The sequence below is a fragment of the Mastigoproctus giganteus genome, chromosome 9 (genome assembly GCF_048544385.1).
Source record: "Mastigoproctus giganteus isolate SK-2022 chromosome 9, ASM4854438v1, whole genome shotgun sequence".
In the NCBI taxonomy this organism is placed as follows: Eukaryota; Metazoa; Arthropoda; class Arachnida; order Uropygi; family Thelyphonidae; genus Mastigoproctus; species Mastigoproctus giganteus.
This window is the reverse complement of record NC_143583.1, coordinates 48400127-48427200: the sequence shown is the minus strand read 5'-3', so window position 1 is coordinate 48427200 and position 27074 is coordinate 48400127. Positions and strand designations below refer to the sequence as shown.

Genomic DNA, 27074 nt, shown 5'->3' with positions numbered 1-27074 from the left:
TCTTAGTTGGTATGAAAAGCCTAGTAGCTTCCAAAATTAATTCTTTGAATGCTTCCCATTTAGAATATACTGTTGGTAGCATCAGTTGGTCCCACTTTATAGAATTTAAAAACTGCCTCAGACCACAGTAGTCACCTTTACGGAAAAAAAAAAACCATTCGCTTTACCCCTGATGGTAGTTACCTCTTTGAGTAAATCCCACAGGAGCACACTGTGATCACTGCCACTTTGTGGTTCCTTTATCTGCAGATTCTTAATGCATGGAGAATCTCTAATGATAACCAGACCAGGTGTATTACTCTGTCTAGTTACCTCCCGAACATGCTGCTATAGAAAACAGTCATCCAATACATTACTTGTGCATGAGTGACCAATCCACAAGTTCCAGTCAATATCTGGGAAATTAAAATCCCCCATTATAAGACAATCTGACTTACTGGCCCACACTTTCTCGTTGTTAATTATATTCATTAGAGTCATTGGGCCTATATCACATTCCTGCTCTCACTTTTGCTTTCCCATTATCACACCAAACTGTCTCATCACTGTACTGTCTAGCTCACTTCCTTAAATTTTGTGTTTCTTAACTAATGGCAGAGCACCCCCCCCTTCCTCCTATCCTGTCTATCCTTCCTGTGCACATTGTACTCCCCAAATTCCAATTCTGCATTCCTTATATCTGTGTGACACCACATCTCTGATATTCCAACAATATCTGCATTTGATGTTTTGACCAACACCTCAAATTCATCAAATTTATTTACCAAACTCCTGGCATTGTACATGCAAGTATACATGCTCCTGTTCCTTTTCTTAGCTACCCTAACACAGCCCGTGTATTTACTTGTTCTGCAATGACACCCAGCAGTCGCTGAAGTTCTCTGCATCTTGTTTTCCAGGCTGCTGCTCATTCTAGTAGAAACAGTGCAAGAATCACTTTCACCTCTGCCTGCAGCTACTGTCAATATATTAGTCCATGTATCCTTCCCCCCCCCCAGCTAGCAGTTTTCCGACCACCTAACACTGCTTCGATAACATCAGCAAATATTTTTGCACCCTTTCTATTTAGTGTATTCCATACCTGTAGAAGCAGTCTCCTGTTATCAAGTACATACCAGGCTGAGAAAAATACTACCCCATGAGCCTTGAACAATCCCTCCAGGACCGAATCAATTGAAAAGGCTCTCATATACTCCCTCCTATCGTGTCTGGGCAGAATTGCAGACACTTTCAAATTCAACCCTAACTCACGGTTTTGTGTTCAACATTGACCTGTACTTGTTAAGTAATTCCGCCGGGCTCCTACTCTTAATATCATTTGTGCTGACGTGTACAACAGTATCACCTTTTGTGCCCTTAATAGATGATATCTGATTTACAGCATCATTAACCTTTGCCCTTGGCAGACATACCTTGTTCCTGTTTCACCCATCCTTTTTGTACAATATGTTCCTCATTTCCCTGACAATAAAGTTACCAACAACTAGTTCCTATGGGACCAGCACATTCTGCTTTGGGGATTGCCTCTGTGTTGCCTAATGTTCAAGTGCAAGCTCTGGCATTGATGTGGACAGCTGAGAGCTTGATGGGACCTTCAATTTAAATCCTTCAAGGGCATTTACACTAATCTTCAAGCTCTCATATAGGCCCATAACAACAGTGAGTTGCTGCCTGATTTCCTCACACTCCTTGCATTGAGCACACACAAAGACATTCCACTTGGCAATATGTCCTGTTCCTGTTTGATCCACAAACATCAATCAAGCAATACATTTCAAAAGGCTGAAATTAAGAGGACAACCCCTCTCCCCCTCAGTTTTCCCCTAAGCCACAGCACTCTCACTAACTTGGGCCTTTTGCTTTGCTGCTGTGATCTGAGGCATGATTTCAATTCAATTGCAATTAAAATTTCAATTCCAATACAATTAAAAATATTACACTAACTTATATCCCAATGCAGTTATACCACTATATATTTATATACATATATATATATATTTCAGTATTGAGTTTTATCTCCAACTGAGTTACATTATATCAGTTTCATACCTCCTATCAAGTTATATGTATTAAGTTATTACTTTCGTAAAATCTAAGTCATTATATGTATTAATTTAAAAGATTACTTTTGTAAAATCTAAGTAATTATAATAGATAATAAATTAACTCTCTATTGCCATCTACATGGTTTGAATTCTCATGCTAGCTATCTGTGCCAAATCACTGATTCTAAAAGCTCTACGAATATTACTGTCATGCATTACGATCTGGGTGCCTCCGTAGCCAGGTGGGAAGGAGCAGCAGTGCGTAGCACACGCTTCTTGATTAGACCGGGGTTCGAGCCCGTCACCACCAAATACAGAGGATGCGGAAAGGTCAGGGAATGACCACCGCATGTCCCGGAGCAATATGGCCTTAGTTGCTGATGCTCCTAAAAACCAAATAACAAATAACATTACGATCTACATGACAATTAAATTGCGTAAACAGTGCTATATTTTATAATCCTCTGCTGATACTGATTACACTGCTACAAGTTTTGTAGAACTACCAGTATCTGCTATATCGATATGAAAAATGATGGTGGCAGATTCGAATGCTACTGTTGGTATGATGCCGGCAGAAATTGACTATAGTTTCTATGAAATTAGAAGTTAATCTAACAGGTCTCCAATTATTTATGTCACCCTTTGAACCCCCTTTGTGAATTGAGGATACATTTGTTCATGTGTATTTAATATCATTAGTTCCCACATGAATAACAATGATTTCTTCATGAATTAATATTTGACAGACTCTTAGTGATCATCAGTTGTTCCCAGCAGATGCACACAATGTTTCTCTTCTCCCTATGATTATTACCAAAAATGTTACCCTTCTTCCTTATGATGGAATCTGCCAATACAACTAAATCCTCTTGAACCAGAGCAGTAAGCTTTGATTAAATTTTTCTGGCCCCCAAATTGGCGGGGGGGGGGTATCACCCAGCATGTTCCTGACGGTTCTCAGTTATATTTGTCTCTAGATCAAGCACCTGTTTCTGAAATGACTCAGATTTCGGCATCATCTTTTAATTTAAGATTGGAACACACCTCACATCAGAAAAGAGAAGAATCTTCAATTGAAGTTTATTTATTTATTCATTTATTATACTAGGCATACCCTGAAAAAACTGGCAGGGAACTCCGTCAGTTTTTTTTTTTTTTTTTACATTTTTATTGAAAAGCATCTCCTCTTCCATTGAACTTCCATTTCTTCAATGCCACAGACTATGCAAGCAGTGAGCTCATAACTGTTATGGGCATTGCTTGCTGCCATTTCTGCATGAGTCATGATATCCTTGGATGATCTTAGTCACAAAAGTGACTGTAATGAGTATAATGAATGACTATACTGACAAATAGAATGGGCCGATTTACTTGGTCACTATTTTCTATACCAGTATATTATAGAGGAAACAAAGAGAAAACAATACCTTGATCTGATTATCAACAGTGACTCCTTGTGCATTAAGAATTTTCGGCAGCAGTGATCATATCATATTGATGTGAGATCTCTTTGATGATATAACTACTGTGAGGGGTAAAGGGATGAGACTTCACTTTCAAAAAGGCAACTTAAAAGCTGGTGTTGTTGACAACTCCAAATGGAAAGTGTTCAGGGAAGTAATTGCAGAAACTACTAAGCCTTTTACACACCAAGTGATATATTTCAGTATTTCAACCTAAATGGATATCAGATTAACTGATGAAACTAGTGACAAAAAAAAAAAAAAAAAAAATGCATGCAATGTTTAATAAATTATGAATCATAGAAGCCTATAGTGAGTATAAACTAGACTGCAAATCAAATTGCCAAAAATGTATGCAGGCTAAGACAGATTATGAGATGTTTTGGTTAAGAATGTGAACTAGCAAAGAATGCTTCTCTTTTGTTAACACTAGAAGGAAAAGAACAAACCATATTGGTCCACTGGATATGAATGACATAACTGTTAATGATTTTGTTCATGTTGCTGATATCCATAAATATTTTGCATGTATATTCACTCATGAAAAGGTTTTTTTGGGATGAGGATAATAGGTATGTGTAATTCTAACCAGGAGCTAAATGATTTTGTGATAACTGAGAGGGAAATTGAGAGAAAAAATTTTGAAATTAAGAGTAAATAAGGCCTCTGGGGGTTGATGGAATCTATCTCTTTATATTAAAAGAAATTGTTGTTATTTGGTTTTTAGGAGCATTAGCAACTAAGGCCATATTGCTCCAAGGATGTGGTGGTCATTCCCTGATCTTTCTGCATCCTCCGTATTTGGTGGTGACGGGCTCGAACCCCGGTATAATCAAGAAGCGTGTGCTACGCACTGCTGCTCCATCCCACCTGGCTACAGAGGCGCCTTAAAAGAAGTAACAATATATGTAATCAAACCTTTACCCATAATTGTGAGAGCGTCCTTTTGATTCGGGAGGTGGTCCCTACAGATTGGAGGTTTTTACAAAAGGCAAAGTAAGTAATTAAAGGGCTTGATCATCTTGACAGGAATGCAGTTATACAGCATGGATTTATTGAGGGCAAATCTTGTCTAACCGATCTGATTAACTATTATGATGAAATCACAGAGGAACTGGATTCAGAAACTAGACATTGTACTATTTAGATTTCAGTAAACTTTTGATACTGTTTCATTGAAAGACTATAATTTTTTTAGTAGTTTACACCAACCTTGCGTTGAAATAATAAAACAAAATTAATAGTTTAATAACTGGTATTACTAATTTACAATAAATTACTATTTACAATAAGCATATAAAAAGAAGAAAAAGAATACCATAAAATAAAATAAAATATACAGAATTAAAAGTGCTAAAATCTGAAGCTTTCGAAGGCTCTGCCTTCTTTCTCAACAGTACGCTTTATTTTTGCAGTGCAATCTTAAATACCTGCAGGTTCACGGCACATTATTATTATTATTATTATTATTATTATTATTATTATTAGCTACATAGTGCAAGGAAGCCTGAGGCTTATGCTGCACCAGCCAAAACAAAAATTCCCGAGTTACCCTGAAAAGAGAGAGAGTAGTAGTAGTGGCATGCGATGCAAGAAAACAAATGTATGAGCTTATGCAGCATCAGCCAAAAAAAAAAAAAAAAAAATCACACCATTCCCTCCAAATGCCTGTCCAGTTCCTCCTTAAATTTATTCAACCTATCAACTTCCACAACAACAGATGGAAGTTTGTTCCAGCAATTAACCACCCGCTGGCTAAAGGCAAATTTCCACACATCTATTCTACATCTGTCCTTTCTTAATTTGAATTTATGCCCCCTTAGGTTCGTAATCTGAACAAGTGGAAGGATCCCATCAGAATTCAGCGTGCTCAACCCATTCAAGGCCTTATACACCTCAATCAGATCACCGCGCAGGTGCCTAGTCTCCAGCCACTGCAATTTGCAGAACTTAAGCCTCTCTTGATAAGAGGATCCCTTCATTCCCCTCACCAATCTTGTTGCCCTTCTCTGTACATGCTCGAGTAAATCTACATCCTTCCTAAAATGAGGCCTCCAGACCTGTACGCAGCACTCAAGGCATGGCCTGACCATTGCCTTATACAGAGGGATAATCACCTCCTTTTCCCTGCTAGCAAAATTCCTATATATCATTGACAAAACCCGATGACCTGCCCTGGCAGCCTGTCTGCATTGCTCAGAAAACTTCATATCTGACTGCACAATTACTCCCAGGTCTTTTTCATTTTCTACCACCTTAAGTGTAGCACCAAACAGTTGGTACGTTTCTCTGGGGTTACTTCTACCCATATGCAGTACTTTGCATTTGTCAAGGTTAAACTTCAGTTGCCACTTCTTAGCCCATCTGCCCAAATTATCTAGATCCTGTTGCAGTAGCACACTGCCATTACTGTCATTAACAACCCTGCCAACCTTTGTATCATCTGCAAACTTCAACACTAAGCCTGATATACCTTCCTCAATATCATTGATAAATATACAAAACAACAGTGGACCCGACACCGAACCCTGTGGGACTCCACTAATAACATTAGTCCAAGAAGAGCAGCACCCATTGATTACCACCCTCTGTCTTCTCGCACACGTCACATGATTCAGTGACATGTGCATTGTTCTCATGCGTAACGGAACCAGACGTGGCTCGGGAGCACGTCAGGTGAAATCATTCATCCCCTCCAAGAATCACTGTCTGAGAGAGGGGATGAATCCGCATAACCCTATCTCTATTAATGTTGCTCCCAATGGAACTAATCTGCAAGCTCTCGAGCCACTTGCGGTCCCAAAACCTATGCGCCCGGTCAATGATAGTGGCTTTGTCTAGGGAGATTTGATGTTGCTTCTCCCAATAATGCTCCGCCAAGGCTGATTTCGCATAATCTGCATTCCTTATCACCTTCGTGTGCTCCCCCAAAACGACGTTTAAAGGTCGTTTTGTTCCCCCCACAATCCAGGCACTTAATGCTATAAACGACCCAATTTACACTTTCTTTTGGAATGGGATTTTTCACTTGTGACAACACTGTGTGCAACTTATATCCTGGCAGCTGCACACAGCGTGACTGATGATCCCATAATACACGGGCTATTCGTTCGATTAGACCCGGATAATAGGGAATGTATGCTGTGGCTATTGCCGTAAATGCCTCACCTCTCTGTTCTCCTTTGATATACTTATTTATGAACCTCTGGGGGTAGCCACACCTCAGGAGATCTGCCGTGATGTGCTCAAACTCTTTCTTTTTTTTATCCTCGGAGGTGCTACAATGTGATTGAGCACGTTGGCAGGGTAATTAATGATGGTAACCATAGCGTGGTACTCCAGTTATACCCAGATAAATTAGCTAGATGGACAAAATTTAGGCAATTGTGGTTTATTTATCATTGATATATGCAAGTCCTGCATTTTCGTATGAGTAATCCAGAATAACTACCAATTGGTTAGTACCACACTCAAAGCAGCAGATAATGAAAAAAGGCACATAATTGTATACAGTCCGATTTGAAGTTCTCTAGGTAATGCTGACAGGCTTCTAGAAGAGCTGATGGGATTCTGTCAACGATATTCAGGAACTGCGAAAACACAGTGAAGGATGTAATTATCCCATTGTATGAGGTGATGATTAGGCTACACCTTGAGTACTATATACAGGTCTGGAAGCCTCATTTTGGAATTTGTCAATCTATTGGAACATCTTCAAAGAAGAGCAACATGATTAGTCAGGTTTACAAAATACTCTTACAAAACCAAGACTTCAGTTTTGGAAACTAGGCACCTGTGAACAGACATGAATGAAGTGTTTTTGACTTTAAATGGATTGATAAATTAAGTACTGCTGGAATTCTTGTACTATCAAAGAAAGGGTAATACCATCAGTATTTAGTCATTAAGTCCATTTAAAACCTTAAACTTCAATTGTCTTCCCAAACACCACTCAAACTACCTACTTCAACAACAGTGGAACTTCCATCTGCTGTTGTTGTTGGTAATTTGAGTAAATTTTAAAAAGGATTAGGCAAATGATGTGGGTAGGTTTTTTTTTTTATTTCCCCATGCTGTATAAGCTTGCATCCTTGGTATTGCTAATTCTAAAGACACTGAATTTTCTTCATATACAGTAATACCCTGACTTACGCGGTTCTTGATTTTTTCGTTTGGCAACACTGCCGCCCACTATCTTCAAGGTCGTTTTTTAAATGCTATCAATATACGGTGCGACTGGATACAAAATTCAACTTTGCTGCTGCATGAGCTGCACACATATACAAGAATTTGTATTCCAACTATCGTATTTATGTGTGCATTCGAATTCGTGCTCAACTTTTGTCGGAAATAACATCGTTTTCACGAGAGAAATGGATCGCGCCGGTTGAGCCGTATATCGATGGCAAATGAAAACTGATCCTCAGTGTTTCTCTTGTTGTGATACGCGTTGGATGTGTTTCACGCGAACTCTACATGCACAATTACGATTCTACGATCGACGAAAGTTAAGATTGTTTTGTTATACGTGTTCTAAACCCTTAAAAAAACTGTCGTTCAAACGAAGTAAATCTGATTCTCCTGCACTTAGTAAGAAAAGGAAAACGATATCTTTGGAATGTAAACTTAACATTATCAAGGATTGAAAATTTGTGAATTGGCAAAGACGTTTGAGCTACCGGAATCCACAGTAAGAACAATCATAAAAGATAAAGAAAGAATTCTCGAAGCAGTGAAAAATGCTCAATCCTTGAACTCAAGCATAATTCGTAAATGTCATGGTATTATTGCTGAGATGGAAACAATGCTGAAATTACGTTGTGATAATCAAGTAAAAGTGAAGAATTGTCCAGTCGATCAGAACACTGTGTGCTATCAAAGCTAAGCTGATTTTTGAGAGGTTGAAAAAAGAAGCTGGGGAGGCGGGCAAACATGAAAACTTTGTAGCTAGTAACGGTTAGTTCAACCAATTTAAAACTCGCTGTAACTGGCACAGTATCGAGGAGAGTGGAGAGGCGGCAAGTGCCGATAAAGAAGCTGCGTCTTCTTTTCCTGAGACACTCAAGGCTATGATAGAAGAAGGTGACTATAGAAGGGTTTTTTTTTTTTTTTTTTGTAGTTGTTGGTGCATTGGCTTCTGTGGCCATAATGCACCTCCCAAGGTTTTTGCAGTACTTTGATCCAAGCCCGAGACAGGATTCAAACCCGCGACCTTTGGGTTGCCAGGCAGGCACTTTACCCACCCGGCTAGCCAAGTCGGCAACTATAGCAGTGAAACTGTATTTAATGTGGATGAGACTGGCCTGTTCTGGAAGAAGATGCCTAAAAGAACTTTTATCACGCGTGAAGAAAAAAACTTTCCAGGCTTTAAGGTTTCCAAAGACCGATTGACAGTGATGGTTGGCGGAAATGCAGCTGGTGACTGCAAGTTAAAACCGCTCTTAATTTATCGCTCCGGAAACCCAAGAGTTTTAAAAAATATATCTAAAATTAGCTTACCAGTGATTTTGAAGTCAAATCATAAAGCTTGGATGACAGCTTCTGTTTTTGAGGACTGGTTTGGTCACCACTTCATACACGATGTCGAACGTTATTGCAAGTAAACAGATTCCATTTAAAAATGATGCTTCTTATTGACAATGCACCCGGCCACCCTCCTGCCACCCTAATTAATTTCGACCCACATGTGAAAGTTGTGTTTTTGCCTCCAAACACAATCAGCTTGCTTGAACCGATGGACCAGGGAGTCATCAAAACATTCAAGGCTTACTACACGAGGCATTCGTTTGCACGTCTGAATGAAGCTATGAGACAAAATAGTGAGTTATCTGTTAAAGACTTTTGGAAACAATTCAATGTTTTAGATGCAGTAAGAATCTTGGGATGAAATTCACAAAAAAACATTGAATGGTGTCTGGAAGAAACTTTGTCCATTTTTTTTTCAAAAATGAGACGAAAACAATGCCAGAAACTGATCATATAGCTCATGTGAAAGAAAAGTTGTTAATCTTGTCAGACAATTAGATTTGGAAGTCAATGGTGATGATGTCAACGAGCTGTTGGATTCACATAGTCAGGAGCTGACAATGAATGAGCTCATAGAGATGCGTGAGCATAATGTCACTGAAGTATCTGACACTTCAGACCCAGTTCCACCAGAAAAGCACATGCCAATTGCAAGCTTGACCGAAGGTTTCAGCTCAATTGAAAAGGGCTTAAAAATTTTAGAAAGCATAGACTCCAATGAAGAACGCGTTATTGCTACGAAGAAATTCTGCGTGAAAAAGGCGCTGTGTCGTCAGACGAATTTGTTAGATTTTATGAATCCATTGACATCGAAATAACTTTTTTATATAACTCATTTATTTTTTTAATACATATTTTGTATTAATATGTATAAAGAACTGCAATTTTATTAAATATTTTTCTTCTAAACTAGTATTTTTGTTAGTCCTTGGTCCCAGTTAAACAAAATTTATATTTATTTATACAAAGTTGTACCCCGACTTACGCGAATTCGACTTAAGCGATTTTCGTCGAACCCACCTATCGCGTAACTTCTGGGTATTACTGTATATATTAAATGTATTGTGAAAAGTTGTATATTAAATATCAATGAGTAATCTCACTTATAAAATCTAACTGTGCCACTTTGCTTAATTAGCACTATTTATAAGAATGTAACCGGCTTGTGATAGCATATTGCAGCCTCTCCCACAGTGACAAATTCCACCAAAAGTATTTAAATACAGTTAATAGTAGTAGTAGTAGTGGTGGTGTGTGATGCAAGAAAGCAAGTGTGCGAGCTTATGCAGCATCAGCCAAAAAAAAAAAAAAAAAAATCACACCATTCCCTCCAAATGCTTGTCCAGTTCCTCCATAAATTTATTTAACCTATCAACTTCCACAATGACAGATGGAAATTTGTTCCAGCAATTAACCACCTGCAGGCTAAAGGCAAATTTCCACACATCTATTCTACATCTGTCTTTTCTTAATTTGAATTTATGCCCCCTTAGGTTCGTAATCTGAACAAGTAGAAGGATCCCATCAGAATTCAGCGTGCTCAACCCATTCAAGACCTTATACACCTCAATCAGATCACCTCGCAGGTGCCTAGTCTCCAGCTGCTGCAATTTGCAGAACTTAAGCCTTTCTTGGTAAGAGGAACCCTTCATTCCCCTCACCAATCTTGTTGTCCTTCTCTGTACACGCTCAAGCAAATCTACACCCTTCCTAAAATGAGGCCTCCAGACCTGTACACAGTACTCAAGGCTTGGCCTGACCATTACCTTATACAGAGGGACAATCACCTCCCCCTGCTAGCGAAATTCCTATATATCATTGACAAAACCCCATGACCTGTCCTGGCAGCCTGTCTGCATTGCTCAGAAAACTTCATATCTGACTGCACAATTACTCCCAGGTCTTTTTCATTTTCTACCACCTTAAGTGTAGTACCATCCAGTTGGTATGTTTCTCTGGGGTTACTTCTACCCATATGCAGTACTTTGCATTTGTCAAGGTTAAACTTCAGTTGCCACTTCTTAGCCCATCTGCCCAAATTTTCTAAATCCTGTTGCAGTAGTACACTGCCATTACTGTCATTAACAACCCTGCCAACCTTTGTATCATTTGCAAACTTTGACATTAAGCCTGATATACCTTAATCAATATCATTGATAAATATACAAAACAACAGTGGACCTAAACCATGTGGGACTCCACTAATATTCACACAGAGCAGCACCCATTGATTACCATCCTCTGTCTTCTCCCACTCAACCATCCTTTTATTCATTGTAGTAACTTCACTTAATACCATTCCGCTCCAATTTTTACAATAGTCTTCCATGTGCAACAGTGTCAAAAGCTTTCTTGAAATCCAAATATATGATATCAAAATTATTTTTTGCATTCAGTTCCTTTGTAACCACATCGTTATGAACATTAATGATTTAAAACATCAGGTCTTGCCAGTCTATACGGAAAAAATTTTCAGATGAAATTGTTATTTTTTTTTGCTACTCTAAAAGTACAGCTTTTAATATAAAAAAATATATTTTTTCAAAAATCTGACATATGAATATTTTTATATACAGGCAGTTCTCACTTTACAAGTTTTTGCTTTACAAGTTCCCGGGGTTACGAGTTTTTTTTTTTTTTTTTCTTCCTCTCTCTCTCCAAGTATCAACAAAATCGAAAATATGAACATTAATAGCAAAAAATGAATGTTAAACATTCATAAATACCGCATTTCAAACCACACACTTAGCTACACAATACAGTGTACCCCACTTTACGATCTTAATCCGTTACCATCGTAGTGCGAAAATATTGTAATGTGAACCCAGTAACACATTGTTTTTTGGTAATTCATTCCATGACCTCGGAAGTTGAAATTTTTGCTATATAACTCAAATGTTATATGTAACTCTGTAAAGGTTGTTTTTTTAGAGTGAATTGTATTAGTTACCAGTTCAAATCATTAAATGCACTACGCTTTCATCGTTATCATATGTTATAAGAACCAATTTTGAACAGCTTTGTGATATTTTTGTAAAGCACATTTCTGGAAGTCACGACCATAAAACAATAAAAACAATTTGCACTTTCCGGTTATTGGACTTTTCTGTTACTACAAGCAATTATAAACAGTAGTAAACTCATTGTTATTGTATTCGTGAAAATACCGATAGCTGGAATTGTGTGGGTTTTTACGTTATTATGGTGAAATGTGTTTGCCCTTTACTGAAATCTTCAACCGTATAAAAAACATAAATAAATTTTCAGAATCTTCTCTTCATTTTTTTTTTTTTTTAGTTTCGTAAACTTGTTACTCCATGCAAATTATGTTAGCTGCAATTTGTGCGTTCCGTTAAAAAATGCTTATGCATGCTATTGAAATTTATAAAGAAAAGAGAAGATTATCTTCAAAATAAATGCCTCTTGAAACATTTCTGAAGAAGAAAACTCCTTGTGCAACAAACTAGCGAGTGCTGAGCCAATAATGAGTGATCAGTGAGTGTGCATTTAGTCAATGATGATGAGGAATAAACGGTCTTTAACATTTGTAAGTCATAAATAATTTCTCTATTATTATAAGTTGCTTGATTTTACAGGCTACATTTTCATTTCTTTGGATAAATCAATCATTGTTTAAACATAAACTAATTAGCTAACTAATTTCGTTGTTGATAACGTAACCCCTATTTTTAATATTATGTCTATGGGAAATAAATTCCCACTTTACGTGCCTGCTCTAGGAACAAATTAACTCAAAGTCGAGAACTACCTGTAATTTTTGTAATTGGGGATTAAAAGTGCATAAAAAAAGATCTTGCTTTACCTGGGGGGGAAAAAGTTGCTGTACAGTGGTATTAATTTTGTGCATGCTCAAGACATTAAAAAAGGAATTTAATGGATATATATATAACAGATCAATTTATTATTTACTTATAACTGTAAACCACTTTTTTTTCAGCATTAGATGTTACACCTCAAGAGCCATTTCTGGGAGTTGTGCTTGGAGTTTCCATTGGAGTAGTTTGCATTGTGATATGTGCCCTGATCATAATTTGCCGCAACAGGTTACTTTATTATCTTTCATATAGATGTTACACCTCCTATATGTTTAATTTTAATTAATTGATTTATCATTAACCCTTTTGGAATAATGCTACAGTAGAATCTCATTAATACAAAGTTCAAGTTACCTAAATTTTCACGTTTTGTAATAATGAGGTTTGTAGAAAAAGGTCCCCAAAAGCGTCAAAATTTTACCTTTATTATTATTACTTTTTTTTTTGGCACATACTATATATCTAAGAATAATAATAAAAAAATAAGTGAATTTAAATTAATAAAATAAAATAATTAAAATAAAAACAAAAGCCTTGTCTAACAACACAGTAGCATTAACGCACTTTTTAAAAATTTCATTATATTTGTAAGATAAACTAAGAGAAAAGTAATTAACAGAAATGAAAATATTGTACAGTATATATTTTGATATATACAATATTTTAGTACTAGACTAAAATTATTAATCTTAATATAAAAGGAGACATACAATCCATTAACTTTTTGATAAATTAATGTAATTTAAAGAAATAATCCAATGTTGTTTGCAGTTTTACTACAGCACAGACATTACAAAATACAATAGTTGTTTCTTTATCAATGTTACTGCAAGCCAACATATTCTCTGTTATGCTCAGTGCATTTTGGGCATCTTTTTTAACTGTGTGTGTGTGTGTGTGTGTGTGTGTGTGTGTGTGTGTGTGTGTGTGTGTGTGTGTGTGTGTGTGTGTGTGTGTGTGTGTGTGTGTGTGTGCGCGCGCGCGCGTGTGTGTGTGCGCGCGCACTTCACTTTTGCTGTCACTGGTAACAAAAACATCATAATTTTTCTTGGTACTTTGTAGCTCTTTTGGTGTTGCATTGCTGTGGTAGAAACTACATGTGCCTTCACAAACTCTTTAAATTCACCAACAAAATCCATACCTCCTTCAAATTCCCCCATGTTGCCATCACATTCCTCTGATGATATTCTCTCCAAAGCCACTCTTTCTGAAGCAGCTTTCCCTCCCTCCCTTGTATGTTGAGAATCAAGTACTTGCTTCTTAACATAGGAATCAAATACCTTATCAGATGGCTATAAATAATGCCATGATCCAGTGGCTGCATAAAACTGGTGGCAAAAAAAAAAAAAAAAAAAAAAAAAAGGTAAACTGCAGCCATTATCACCCACTGCAAAATGGACCATAATCTGTTATGCTGATCCAGTGTGGGTTGGCAGATCGCCCGTATTTAGCAGTCAGGGGCTCGATCCCTGGTCTACTGAAAGAGGGTGTGTTATTGCAATCCCTCTCCTGACTGGCGCCTCCATAGCCAGGTGGGAAGGAGCAGCACTGCATAGCACACGCTTCTTGATTAGACCGGGGTTCGAGCCCGTCACCACCAAATACGAAGGATGCAGAAAGGTCAGCGAATGACCACCGTATATCCCGGAGCAATATGGCCTTAGTTGCTAATGCTCCTAAAAACCAAATAACAAACAAAACAAAAACAAACCTCTCCTGGCCACTTGGCTATGCACAGTAATGGGAGATTAAAAACAACAGCTGTATATTTGTCACCTTAAGTGTCTCGGCAGAATGTACTGTACAACGATCTAGAATCATCGAAATGTTCCTTTTTTTCTGAAGTCATTGTTCTGTCCACTTATAACGAAGACTGAAAATTTTGACCGCTTCTATTGGCCACATAATGACCACGAAGTTAATTAACTTCTTTAAAACATCTTGGCTTGAAAAACTTACCAATCACCAGTGGACATAGTATTGCCATTTGAATTGTAGCATAACGGAATAGTGATTCTTTGTTTACTTAATTTTACACCATGACAAGATTCTCTTCAAACAGCAAATATTTTGTTTGGCAGCAAATTATAAAATAAACCTGTCTCATCAAGATTAAAAATATCCTTTGCCTCTTATATTTTTCAAGAATGGACCCTACAGAACACAACCAGTCTGTAGCCTTTTCCTTGTTGATTAATCCAGACTCGCCGCAAACATTTTGCAAAACCAAGTTATTTTATCTTTAAAGGTTTGGAGCCAGCCACTGCTGCATTTAAAGTTGCTAATTCCATGTTGCTGATCCAGGTAATTTGCTTTTTCTTGCAGAATCAGACCTGATATATTGGCAAATTAGAGACACGCCCCTCGACGTGGGCATCTGTACGTGGTGAGGGGACCTCCCAGTGACGCTGCTGGACTTCCAGACTAGCATCACTGGGATCCAACGCCCACAGCCCAGGTTCCAGGCTTACATCAATGGAGTCCGGCGTCTTTGCCGTGCGCTGCGACCCGTGGAAATTCGGAAAGGGGGATCCTGATAGTTGAGGGGCCCAGCTTCAATACACCACTTTGGCCCCTGCTTCGACAAGACGGGTGGTCCTGGAAGGCCCAGCTAGGATCAATCGGCTAGTAGGCTCGCCTGCGAGGGTCAACCGTGTCAATGCCACGCCCCTACCCTCATGGTCCGAGGGACAGGATTCAGGCTGGCGGCGGTGCGAGTATAGTGTCTGGGTAGCCCTGGCGTTCCACTCCTGAGCGCATTTATTGCATGCCGGGTAGTGGGCGTGTGGGTGTCCCTTTGGGCTCCGTGGGGGTGGGGAGCCCGGGCACTGAACAATTTAATAAACTCCATGAATCCTGATAAACTAACTTCTTCAGGGGCCCCAACCCGGTCCCTATCTGAAACCATTGACAAAGATCCAGATAGCATTATTGCTAATAAGAGGCAGCGAACCGAACTACCATCAGGGCCAGTCCCAAGGTTCTTAATTATGCACTCCACGAATGAAAAACCGATTGGAAAAATGTCACCCTTTTTTATCCAAAAAGGGTTGGATGGGTTAGCAGGTTCACCCAAGTCAGTTAAGAGGCTCCGTTCTGGGGACCTCTTGATTGAAACAAAAAATGACATGCAGTCTGAACATCTACTCCGAGTAACATCAATCGGAGGAATCCCTATAACAGTGACACCACACAGAACACTCAATTCATCGAGAGGTGTCATTTCGGAATGGGACCTTCTCGACGTAACCGAGGAGGAAATCTGCTCCAAATTAAAACCCCAGGGAGTTACTGCCGTCAAGAGAATTACTGCGCGAAGAGATGGAAAAATTGTTAAAACCAGGAGCGTTATCCTGACTTTTAACTCTCCTAAACCTCCTGACGAGATTAAAGCTGGATACATCAACTGTTCAGTGCATCCATACGTTCCTAACCCTTTACGGTGTTTTAAATGCCAGAAGTATGGACATTCTCAAATGGCCTGCCGTGGAGTCCTTGCATGCGCTCGATGCGGTGCAAAGGACCACGAAACAACAACATGTTCAGCCGCAAAACCCACCTGTATTAACTGTGAAGGCGAACACCCGGCCTACTCACAAGCATGCCAGAGGTGGAAAGAAGAAAAAGAAATTCAACGGCTGAAGGCAGAGCTAAATATATCATACCAGGAGGCAAGGAAATCGGTCAAACCCCTGAATATCAACAAACCTACTTACGGCCAGAAGGTAGCAGGGAGATGTTCCGTCGGAACTCAGACGGACATGACCATTCCTCCAAAGGAGTCTTTCACTCCCATCGCACAGTATCTCTTAAGTTCTCAAAAACCTGCACAAAAGGACCAATCAGCTGCCACTCCTATATTGGTACCTCCTAATGCTCCCCAATTAACAAAGGTAGTTATGAAAGAAAAGAATAAGAAAGGGGAAGTCCCCCCTAGTACCCAAGAAAAGATGGATGTCGAACAGAAGGAGGTACCCGAAGATTCAGTCTTGGAACTCTTTGCGGAGGAGGAAATGGACACGGGACAGCATCCATTCTTCCCCAAAAAAGATAAATCCAAGACTGATAAAAGTAAGCCCTCAGCACCTCGGAAGCCGCCTGATGGACCCACCAAGCCAAAATAATGGCTAAATTCCTACAATGGAATTGTCGTGGATTCCGGCGAAATATTGATGACATCAAGGCTCTCCTGCAAAAGCACGAGCCAGTTTGCTTTTGCTTGCAGGAGACATATCTAAAGGCAAATGATGATCCCACCATGCACAACATCACACTTTTTCGAAAGGATAGAATTGCAGATGGCCCTGTACATGAGGGAGTGGCTATCCTTGTGGGTAACCAGACCCCAGTGCAGCCTTTGCTAATTACAACCAGCATAGAAGCTGTTGCAATTCGCCTTTCAGTGGGATTTCTATTAACTGTGTGCTCCATTTATTTGCCACCTGGGACTGACATCTCCCAGGCAGACCTTGATGATCTTCTTACGCAGCTGCCACCCCCTTTCTTACTTCTCGGGGATTTTAACAGACATAACACCCTGTGGGGTAGTGCTAACATCAACGGAAGGGGACGAGTCATAGAGCGTATGCTCAATAACAATGACCTTTCCCTTCTAAATATTGGAACAAACACCTTCTTCCACATGCCTACCCGTACTTTTTCTGCCATTGATCTCTCTATCTGCTCCCCTTCTCTACTCCCTTCACTCACTTGGGAAGTGGAGGAGAATCCATACGGAAGTGATCACTTCCCCGTGATAACCTCGTTACACAGTGGGAGACCATGTCTTCCCTTCAGGTTACCACGATGGAAGATTGATCAGGCTGACTGGACTGCCTTCCAACATCAGGCAAATTTTGATCTTAGCACAGTCAGTGAAGAGCCTATCAATGATGCAGTTAAGTACATCACAGAAAATATTGTCCAAGCAGCTGCGAATGCTGTTCCAAAAACATGTCCGGTTTCCACCATTTCCCAAACCTTGGTGGAATTCACAATGCACAGCAGCAAAAAAGGCTCAAAACAAAGCGTGGGGGATATTCCGCCGATATCCTACCACGACCAACCTTATAGCCTTTAAACGTGCACGAGCCAAAGCACGATATATCCGTCGTCAGAGTCAAAAGGAATCGTGGATCCGTTTTACATCATCTATTAACCAGTCTACCAACTCTAAGGTAGTCTGGGATAAAATCCGGAAAATGAAGGGAAAATATACATCCCACCCTTCTTCAATCCTAGATTATAATGGATGCGCTATTGCAGATCCAACTGCAATAGCCAATGCTCTTGGGGAAACATTCTCTAACATCTCCGCAACATCCTCGTACTCCCCAGAGTTCCTGGTCCTGAAACATAAACTGGAAAAACAAGCACTTAATTTTAAGTCCAAGGGCCTCTATCCCTACAACGGGGCGTTCACTATAGAGGAATTGAAAAGAGCCCTCACTCTCTCCAAAGCAAGTGCTGTTGGACCAGATGGCATCCATTATGAAATGATTAAACAGCTTTCTCCAAAATCTATGGATTGTCTGCTCCTTCTGTATAACAGAATCTTTACTGAAGGGCAGTTTCCGGACTCCTGGCGAAAGGCAATCGTTCTTGCCTTCCCTAAGCCAGGAAAGGATCCAAAAGTCACCACCAACTATCGTCCTATTGCTCTGACTAGCTGTCTGTGCAAAATCCTGGAGAGAATGGTTAATTCTCGTTTAATATGGTATCTCGAATCAAATGAACTTCTCTCCAATATCCAGTGCGGCTTCCGAAAGAACCTGTCTACTTTGAACCATCTTATTAGATTGGAAGCATCCATCCGGGATGCTTTCCTAAAACGCGAACACTTGGTGTCGGTGTTCTTTGACATGGAAAAAGCGTATGACACAACTTGGAGATTTGGCATTTTAAAAGATTTACATAGCCTAGGCCTAAGAGGGCATCTCCCCTTTTTTATCCAAAACTTTTTAGCCAATCGATCGTTCCAAGTTCGTGTGGGATCCTCACTCTCTCGCTCCTTTAGCCAAGAGGAGGGAGTACCACAAGGATCAGTATTAAGTGTCACGCTTTTTGCCATCAAAATAAATTCCATCACAGAACAACTTCCTCCAACTGTAAACAGTGCCCTCTATGTTGATGACTTTAGCATTTTTTGCCAGTCGTGCAAAATGAGGGTTATTGAAAGACAACTGCAGAAAGCCATTGATAGTCTGAATTCCTGGGCACTTGCTAATGGCTTCAGGTTCTTGCCGGAGAAGACCGTTTGCGTACACTTTTGTCGCAAGCGTAATCTTCATCCTGAACCTGAATTAAGGCTCGGACAAAATGCTATTCCAGTAGCAGCGAACACAAAATTCTTGGGACTCATATTCGATAAAAAATTAACCTTTTTGGATCATATTCGTCAACTCCGCACAAAGTGCACACGTGGGCTTAATATTCTCCGCTCGCTCTCCTCTACATCTTGGGGAGCAGACCGATGTACCCTTCTTCGGCTTTACCGTGCACTTGTGCGATCCAAACTAGATTATGGGTCCCAGGTATATTCCTCAGCCAGAGACAGTGCCCTTCGATGGCTTGACCCTGTCCATCATCAGGCTATCCGTATCGCTACTGGAGCATATCGCACATCTCCTGTCCAGAGCTTATACGTCGAAGCAAACGAACCATCATTATCCCTTCGACGTAAGCAGTTTTCTTTAAACTATGCTTTGAAGTTGAAATCCCTGCCAGACCATCCTACGTGGACATCCGTTTTTGAGCCACGTTGGGAAAATTTGTACAATACCCGTAAGACTGCCAACCGACCTTTTGGCATTCGTGTCCAAGTGCTACTCAGAGAGTTTAACATCATGGTAGACAAGGTTGCACAAACAGGAAAAGAAATTCCTCCACCCTGGCATGCTCATCCCCCACTGTGCGACTTTTCCCTTAAGAAATGGGTAAAGTCCGAGACCTCATCATCTGTCTACTAGCAGCTCTACTCTGCACACCAAGCTGAGCACTCAGACTTCCTGTCCGTTTACACAGACGGCTCGAAGACTGAATCTTGCGTAGGATCTGCTGCTGTCTTTCCGGACACTATAATATCTCAGCAGATTCCTCCTGAATCCAGCATATACACTGCAAAGCTGTATGCTATAGAGCTAGCCTTGGATCACATTCGAACTTGTCAATTCCAAAGGTCAATAATATATTCCGACTCTTTGAGTGTATTACAGGCTTTATTATCTCTGAGACACAATTCTCATCCAGTTCTTTGTCGGGTTCAGCAGAAGATACATTCTCTTCATGAACACAAGTTTCATATCCGCTTCTGCTGGATTCCTAGCCACATTGGGATAAAGGGAAATGATTTGGCTGACGCTGCAGCCAAATCAGCAACACCCACTCATAATCGTTGCCTGTCAGTCCCCTATACAGACTACAGCAAATAATACGCAACAAGATATATTCCCAATGGCAAGAACTATGGCACAGACAGAGAACAAATAAATTATACCAAATAAAGCCTGAAATAGAAACATGGCAGTCTAGTCTGCGCAGGAATCGGAGCGAGGAAGTTGTTCTTGCCCGACTCCTCATAGGACACGGTCATTTGACACATTCTTTTCTGCTGAGGGCGGATGACCCTCCTATGTGCGAGTCTTGCAACACCGTTTTAACTTTAAAGCATATTTTAATAGATTGTGTTAATTTTACCCATGTTCGCAATATATATTTTACCGCTTTTACTCATCCGACTGAACCTTATACACTCAGTCAGATTTTATCAGACAACGACCACGTGTCGGCAGTTTTTAAGTTTTTACAAGCTATAAATATATACACACATATATAAATAACAATTTGACGAGGTAACCTTTTTAAAGGTTACCGGAATTTCTTTGTTGATATTTTAATCGTTTCCTGGCGCAATATAACCGTAGTTGTTTTTGCGCCATTAAAATCAAATCAAATCAAATCGAGACACGCATTCGTTGCTACAACTCAAAACATTTTGTTTCAAGCTTAAGACTTTCAAGTCTTAAACCAGGAATTAGTTTCCTATTTTTTTTTTTTTTTTTTTATCGGTTCTCCAGTGTCACGTACTTTTTCAAGTTTTTTTTTTTTTCTTTTTTTCGGTTTCCAGTTATGCAAAGGGATGTTGTATTCCTTTGCAATGTTCGTTTTGCTAAGTTCAGTACTATGAGCCTCTTGTATAATTTTCAGTTTAATTTCCAGGCTCAATTCCATCCATTTAAGTTATGTAACCATAACACTGCTAAATGAGATTTAATATACACAAACTTTAAATTAATTTAAAGACAAGTTCCGAAAAAGACATCAACTCAGAGAAAATGGCAGAAAAAATACTGCATACTGTAGCAAAAGATTCTTTGAACTGTCATAACAATTGCAACTAACTGACCTTAATCCCGTGGATAGCGGCGAGTGTATGTGTATGTAAACAACTTAGAAAAACTGTTTTTATTCTTTTGTTAATTTAACATGATGTTTTTCCAAATGCACTTATGTTGTAGCTACTATAAATTGGTTTGTTTTTTTTTTACACAAAAATAATTTATAAGAAATCGGTGCCATCCTTCGGAAAGCAGTGAACCGGGTCACCAGAGGCAATAATAGGGGCAATAATCAGACAGCTTTGCTAAGATTTGGATTAAACGTACAAAATAATAATATTTATTTCTCGTGGGGTGAAAACAAACTTTGTAATACATATTAACCGAATTTTGTAATAAAAAAATATATTTACATAGAAAAGCCTATCCTTTCATAAGGGAATGGCATGTACTTCATATAAACGAGTACTTTGTATAAACTGAGTTTGTATTAACAAGATTTTACTGTTAATTATTATAGGCAGTGAGTTTATCTTTGTGCTGTTATGATTTTATTTTTAAAATTTTATTTAAATTCACATGTTGCACATTTATAATTTAATAATTATAAATCTATATGCCCTACAGAGAGCTGGCAATCAAAGCTTACTCTGAGAGCTAACCTCTGCCATGCAAATGGGTAAAATAGTGAATGTCCACTAGAGGTCCTCTTGACCAACTTCTCTTTAACCTACTCAATGATTAACTGAGTATATCTTAAACAATTTAGAAGGATTTTGCATTCAGTTTGTTTCCAAATCTTCGGTTCACAATTTTAAAGAAACCAAAATTGGTAATAATCTTATTTGTCCTTAAATATATTTAAACTACCTGTTTTACAACACCAGATGGAAGTTTCTGAACAACTATCATCTGACTTGAAGCAAATTTCCACACATTTCCCCTCAGCCAACCTTCCTTCCTTATTTCTATTTATATCCCCTTATGTGCATTTTCTGAGTAAGATTACAGATGCCATCAACATTTAGCTTACTCAACCTTGTTCAAAGCCTTAAACAGCTCAATCAGATCTCTTTGCAGGTGCCTAGTTTCCGGGTGCTGAACTCTTTCTTGGTAAGAGTACCCCTTTCTTCCCCTTACTGATATTGCTGCTCTTCTTTGTAGACCTCGGGTGCCAAGCGATTGTGCCCGAGCATTTTCTCTGTGCTTAAAATGTGATTATCCAAAAGCGATTTGGATTTCTTTTAAGTTCCTGCCCTTAAGAAATTTATTTATTTAATATCAGCTACTGGTGCGAAAGTATTTGTACAGAGCAAGAAAGAAAAGCTACCTTTCTTTATTTTTCATATTTTTTTTTACTAACACTTACTACTTTACACTTGGTCACACCGGGCACTGTTCCTGCCTCCCCGTGGTGGGACTGAAAATCTTGGCAGAAAAGCTAATCTGCCAAGGGCCAAAAGAAGCAAACATGGATCAAAATACATTTCCGACTCCAGAGCCAACAAGCTCTCGGCCAGAGTTAGACATTGACCATAACACATCGCATCCCAAGAGGTTGAAAACCACTTCCTCAGCGACAAATTGTCCTGCATTTCTTATAATGCACTTTCTTGCAGATCAGCCTCTCAGTAAACTCTCTCAGTTCCTTATCCAGAAACACCTGGAAAGTCTGGCAGGATCTCCTAAGACAGTCGAGAGACTGCAATCAGGGGACTTTCTATTGGAAACAATGAACTGTAAACATTCAGAGAAACTGCTAAAACTTACAAGCTTTGCTGGAATTCCAGTAAAAGTTTCTCCCCATGCAACCCAGAATACATCTAAAGGTGTCATATTCATCTGGGATCTATTGAATGTCACGGAGGAGGAGATAACACAAGAGCTTCAAGATCAAAATGTCATTGCTGTGAAAAGAATTATGGTTAAAAGAGAAAATACACTCACACCTACAAGGAATATTATTCTAACCTTTAACACACCAAATCTACCACCATTGATAAAAGCAGGCTACCTACTTTGCCGCATTCGATCATACATTCCTAACCCACTGAGATGTTTTAAATGCCAGAAGTATGGCCACTCTTAAACGGCGTGCAGAGGAAAGCAAGTTTGTCCTAATTGTGCATCCTCTGACCACACCCACTGCTTGGCAAAAGAAATGACTTGCCCCAACTGTAAAGGAAACCATCCTGCTTACTCAAGGATATGTGACAGATGGAAAACTGAAAAGCAAATCGTTAAATAAGATCGAAAATAAAGTAAGCTTTCAAGAAGCACGAAAATTAATTGCTCCTAGTATGAATAAACATACATATGCCAATATTGCGCAAAATATCAATCAGTGGCCACCCAAACTGATGTTACAGTCCCTAGAAACACCTCAATCTCTTACTGGGCTCGGACTGCTCTCTCTCTCAGCAACAGTCCAATGTCCTGAAACAGTTGAACTAGGCAAGTAATACTCCACGTACAGTACCGGCTACGTCTCATTTTCCTTCCCCAGTGATTGCTTCTACATCAAATAATCGAAGCTCAAATTTAAAAAAGAATATCCAAGAAACGTCTATGGATACAATTGACTCATCCAGACAAGAAGACACAATCCTAGAATTATATGTAGAAGAAGATATGGACACTAGTCGGCCATTCTTTAAAAAAAAAAAAAAAAAAACCAAAGCCTGAACGGCATAAGCCAGCCACATTAAAGAAACAGTCAGATACAGCTTCTTCTACTAAACACCAGTAATGCCTTACATTCTACAATGGAATTGTAGAAGATATCATAGCAACCTTAATAATATTCAAGTCTTAATTAACTGCTACACTCTAATTGATTTCTGTCTACAAGAAACCTACCTAACGTCTCAAATTTCTACCAACATAAAGAACTATTCTGTCTATCGACAAGATCATAATACTTCAAATGCGGCCTGTGGGGGCGTGGCCATTTTGGTCAGTACAAAAATCCCGACCAAACAAATTGTTTTGCAAACTGATATTGAGGTTGTTGCCATGCGTTTGATAGCCTGCATTGCGTTAACACTAGTATCAATCTATCGCCCACCAAGTCATAGCTTCTGTTACTAAGATCTTGAAAATCTTCTAATGCAGTTAACTTCCCCTGTCTGTTTATTGGGGGATTTCAGTGGCCACCACCTCTTATGGGGATCAACTAAATTAGATAGGCATGGCCTACTAATTGAAACCTTTCTGGAGAAGCAAAACCTTACTGTTCTTAATACTGGTGCATCCACTCACATACAGTTACCAACTGGACAAACTTCTGCAATCGATCTATCAATATGCTCCCCGATTCTTTTTCCAGTCATGGAATGGTCCGCTCTGGATGATCCCATGGGCAAGTGGCCATATTCCAATCGTTTGCGAGCTGCTCGTTACCCAATTACCATTATCACAAACCTGTAGGAAATGGTAATTCTCTCAGGCCAACTGGATCAAATTTCAATCAGCTATCAATCTGGATGAGAAATTTATACGAACACAGCTGATAGATGAAGCCACAGATTATGTCACATCACAACTATTATCTGCAGCTAAATGCTCAATTCCATTATCGAATCCTCCTTCTCAACAGCAACATAATTATTGGTGGAATGAAGAATGCACAAAAACAAAGAAGTTAAAAAATAAAGCGTGGAATTCTTTTCGTAGATCTCCAACTATGGTTAATCTTATTAACTATAAGAAACTAAGGAATTAGTGTTTTTGTTTACGGTAGAGGCAAACTGAATCCAGGAATTCTTTTTGGCTTGTCTTTGTGTGAGATGTGCTTTTGCCCATTAGCATTAGCATTAGTAGAGGCATTTGATGCAAGAAAGCAAGCTTATGCAGCATCAGCCAAAAAAAAAAAAAAAAAAACCACTTCCACTTCACCCCTCTGTTCGTTCAAAATACCTGTCCAGCTGAGCCTTAAACTTATTTAGGCTATCAGACTTCCATCCCTTGTGGTGGAGGTTGATAGCCTAAATAAGTTTAAGGCTCAGCTGGACAGGTATTTTGAACGAACAGAGGGGTGAAGTGGAAGTGGTTTTTTTTTTTTTTTTTTTTTTTTTTTTTGGCTGATGCTGCATAAGCTTGCTTTCTTGCATCAAATGCCTCTACTAATGCTAATGCTAAAGGGCAAAAGCACATCTCACACAAAGACAAGCCAAAAAGAATTCCTGGATTCAGTTTGCCTCTACCGTAAACAAAAACACTAATTCCAGGTTAATATGGAAGAAAATTAGGCAAATTTCCGAAAACCTCTTCCCCAATTCTTTCGTGGAGTGGACAAGAGTTCTCTGCTCCTGAGGACTTTGCAAATGCCTTGGGCAAAACCTTTGCCCAAGTTTCAGCAGCATCAACTTACTCTCTGGATTTCCAGAAAATTAAGACCATGTTTGAATGGCAATCCATCAACTTTCAAATCTCTGTATTCCTTCAATATAATCAGCCACTTCAATATTCTGAACTACTACATGCTATTAAAACAACACGTAATAGTGCCTCTGGGCCAGATGGAATATATTATGTAATGTTACAACATCTTGAAGAAAAAAATTTAAAAATACTGCTGGTCTTCTGTAACCGAATCTTTCTTGAAAACCTTTACCCCACCTCTTGGCATCATGCCACATTTCTGGCCTTTGAAACCTGGAAAAGATCCTACCAGTCTGTACGGTTACCAACCAATTTCCCTCTCCAGTTGCCTTGGCAAGTTACTTGAAAAAATAATCCATAATCGACTTGTTTGGATCATAGAAACGCAACATCTTTTGAGTAATAATCAGCATGGATTTCACCAGATCAGGTCCTCCTTAGATCTCACGATCAGAGCTGAGTCTGCAATTCGGTAATGCCTTTGTTAAAAATGAACATCTTGTTATGATTTCCCTAGACATAGAGAAGGCGTTTGACACTACCTGGCGTAATGGCATTCTCAGTGACCTCCATGCTCTTGGTCTACAAGGCAAGCTGCCTATATTCATCAGGAACTTCCTCCAGAATCGTTCGTTTCAAGTTCAATACCCCAACTTGCTTTCCATGACAATTTTACAGGAAGAAGGAGTACCGCAAGAGTCTGTATTGAGTGCAACTCTTTTTGCCCTTAGAATTGATTCCATCACAAAAGAACTTCCAAATACTGTTCAGACCTTACCTTTACACTGACATCTCTCTATTTCTTGCCATTCTCAGAACATGAGATACATTAAACGGCAATTGCAGATATCTCTGAATAAAGTCCAAAGGTGGGCAGTGTGCAATGGCTATCGTCTGTCACAGCAGAAAACCATTGCAATTCACTTTTGCAATCAACGTAAATTGCATACAGATCCTGAACTTCGGATGTCAAACTCTACCATTCCACTGACTGACAAGGTCAGATTCTTGGGATTAATCCTTGACAGGAAATTAAACTTATTTGAGCACATTAAATTTGTGCGTACTACCTGCCTCAAAAAGCTGAATATACTAAAAGCTTTATCTGCCCTGTCTTGGGGAGCAGATCGTACATCTTTGCTGCTCCTATATAGAGCATTGATCAGATCCTGTTTGGATTATGGTGCTCCAATCTATGATTCTGCCCAAAAGAGTACACTCCGCTGGCTGGAACCTGTACAGCATAGTGCATTGAGGATTGCCCTTGGTGCTTTCTGGACATTCCTATCCATAGTTAATATATTGAAGCTCATGAGCCCCCTCTTTGCCTCCTCAGGAAAACTCTGAATACAAAGCCTGAATACAAAGTTGCTGTCTGCATCCTATTGAACCATACCTCTTCAGTCCACCACTGCAAGACCTCTATAGAAATAAACCCAGTAACATAAGACCAGCAGGCTTACGCCTTATTGAATTAATGCA

The 27074-nt window shown here is 39.3% G+C and overlaps 1 protein-coding gene across 1 annotated transcript in view; it reads left to right on the top strand.

The window, feature by feature from the left end:
* The window catches only part of LOC150080206 (protogenin-like), a 393090-nt gene that overhangs the window by 287494 nt on the left and 78522 nt on the right, over positions 1 to 27074 (top strand). The window contains exon 18 of the mRNA XM_090380644.1: positions 12996 to 13101. Within this exon, the coding sequence (XP_090236770.1) occupies positions 12996 to 13101 (106 nt within the window). The remainder of the gene's footprint in view (positions 1 to 12995; positions 13102 to 27074) is intronic.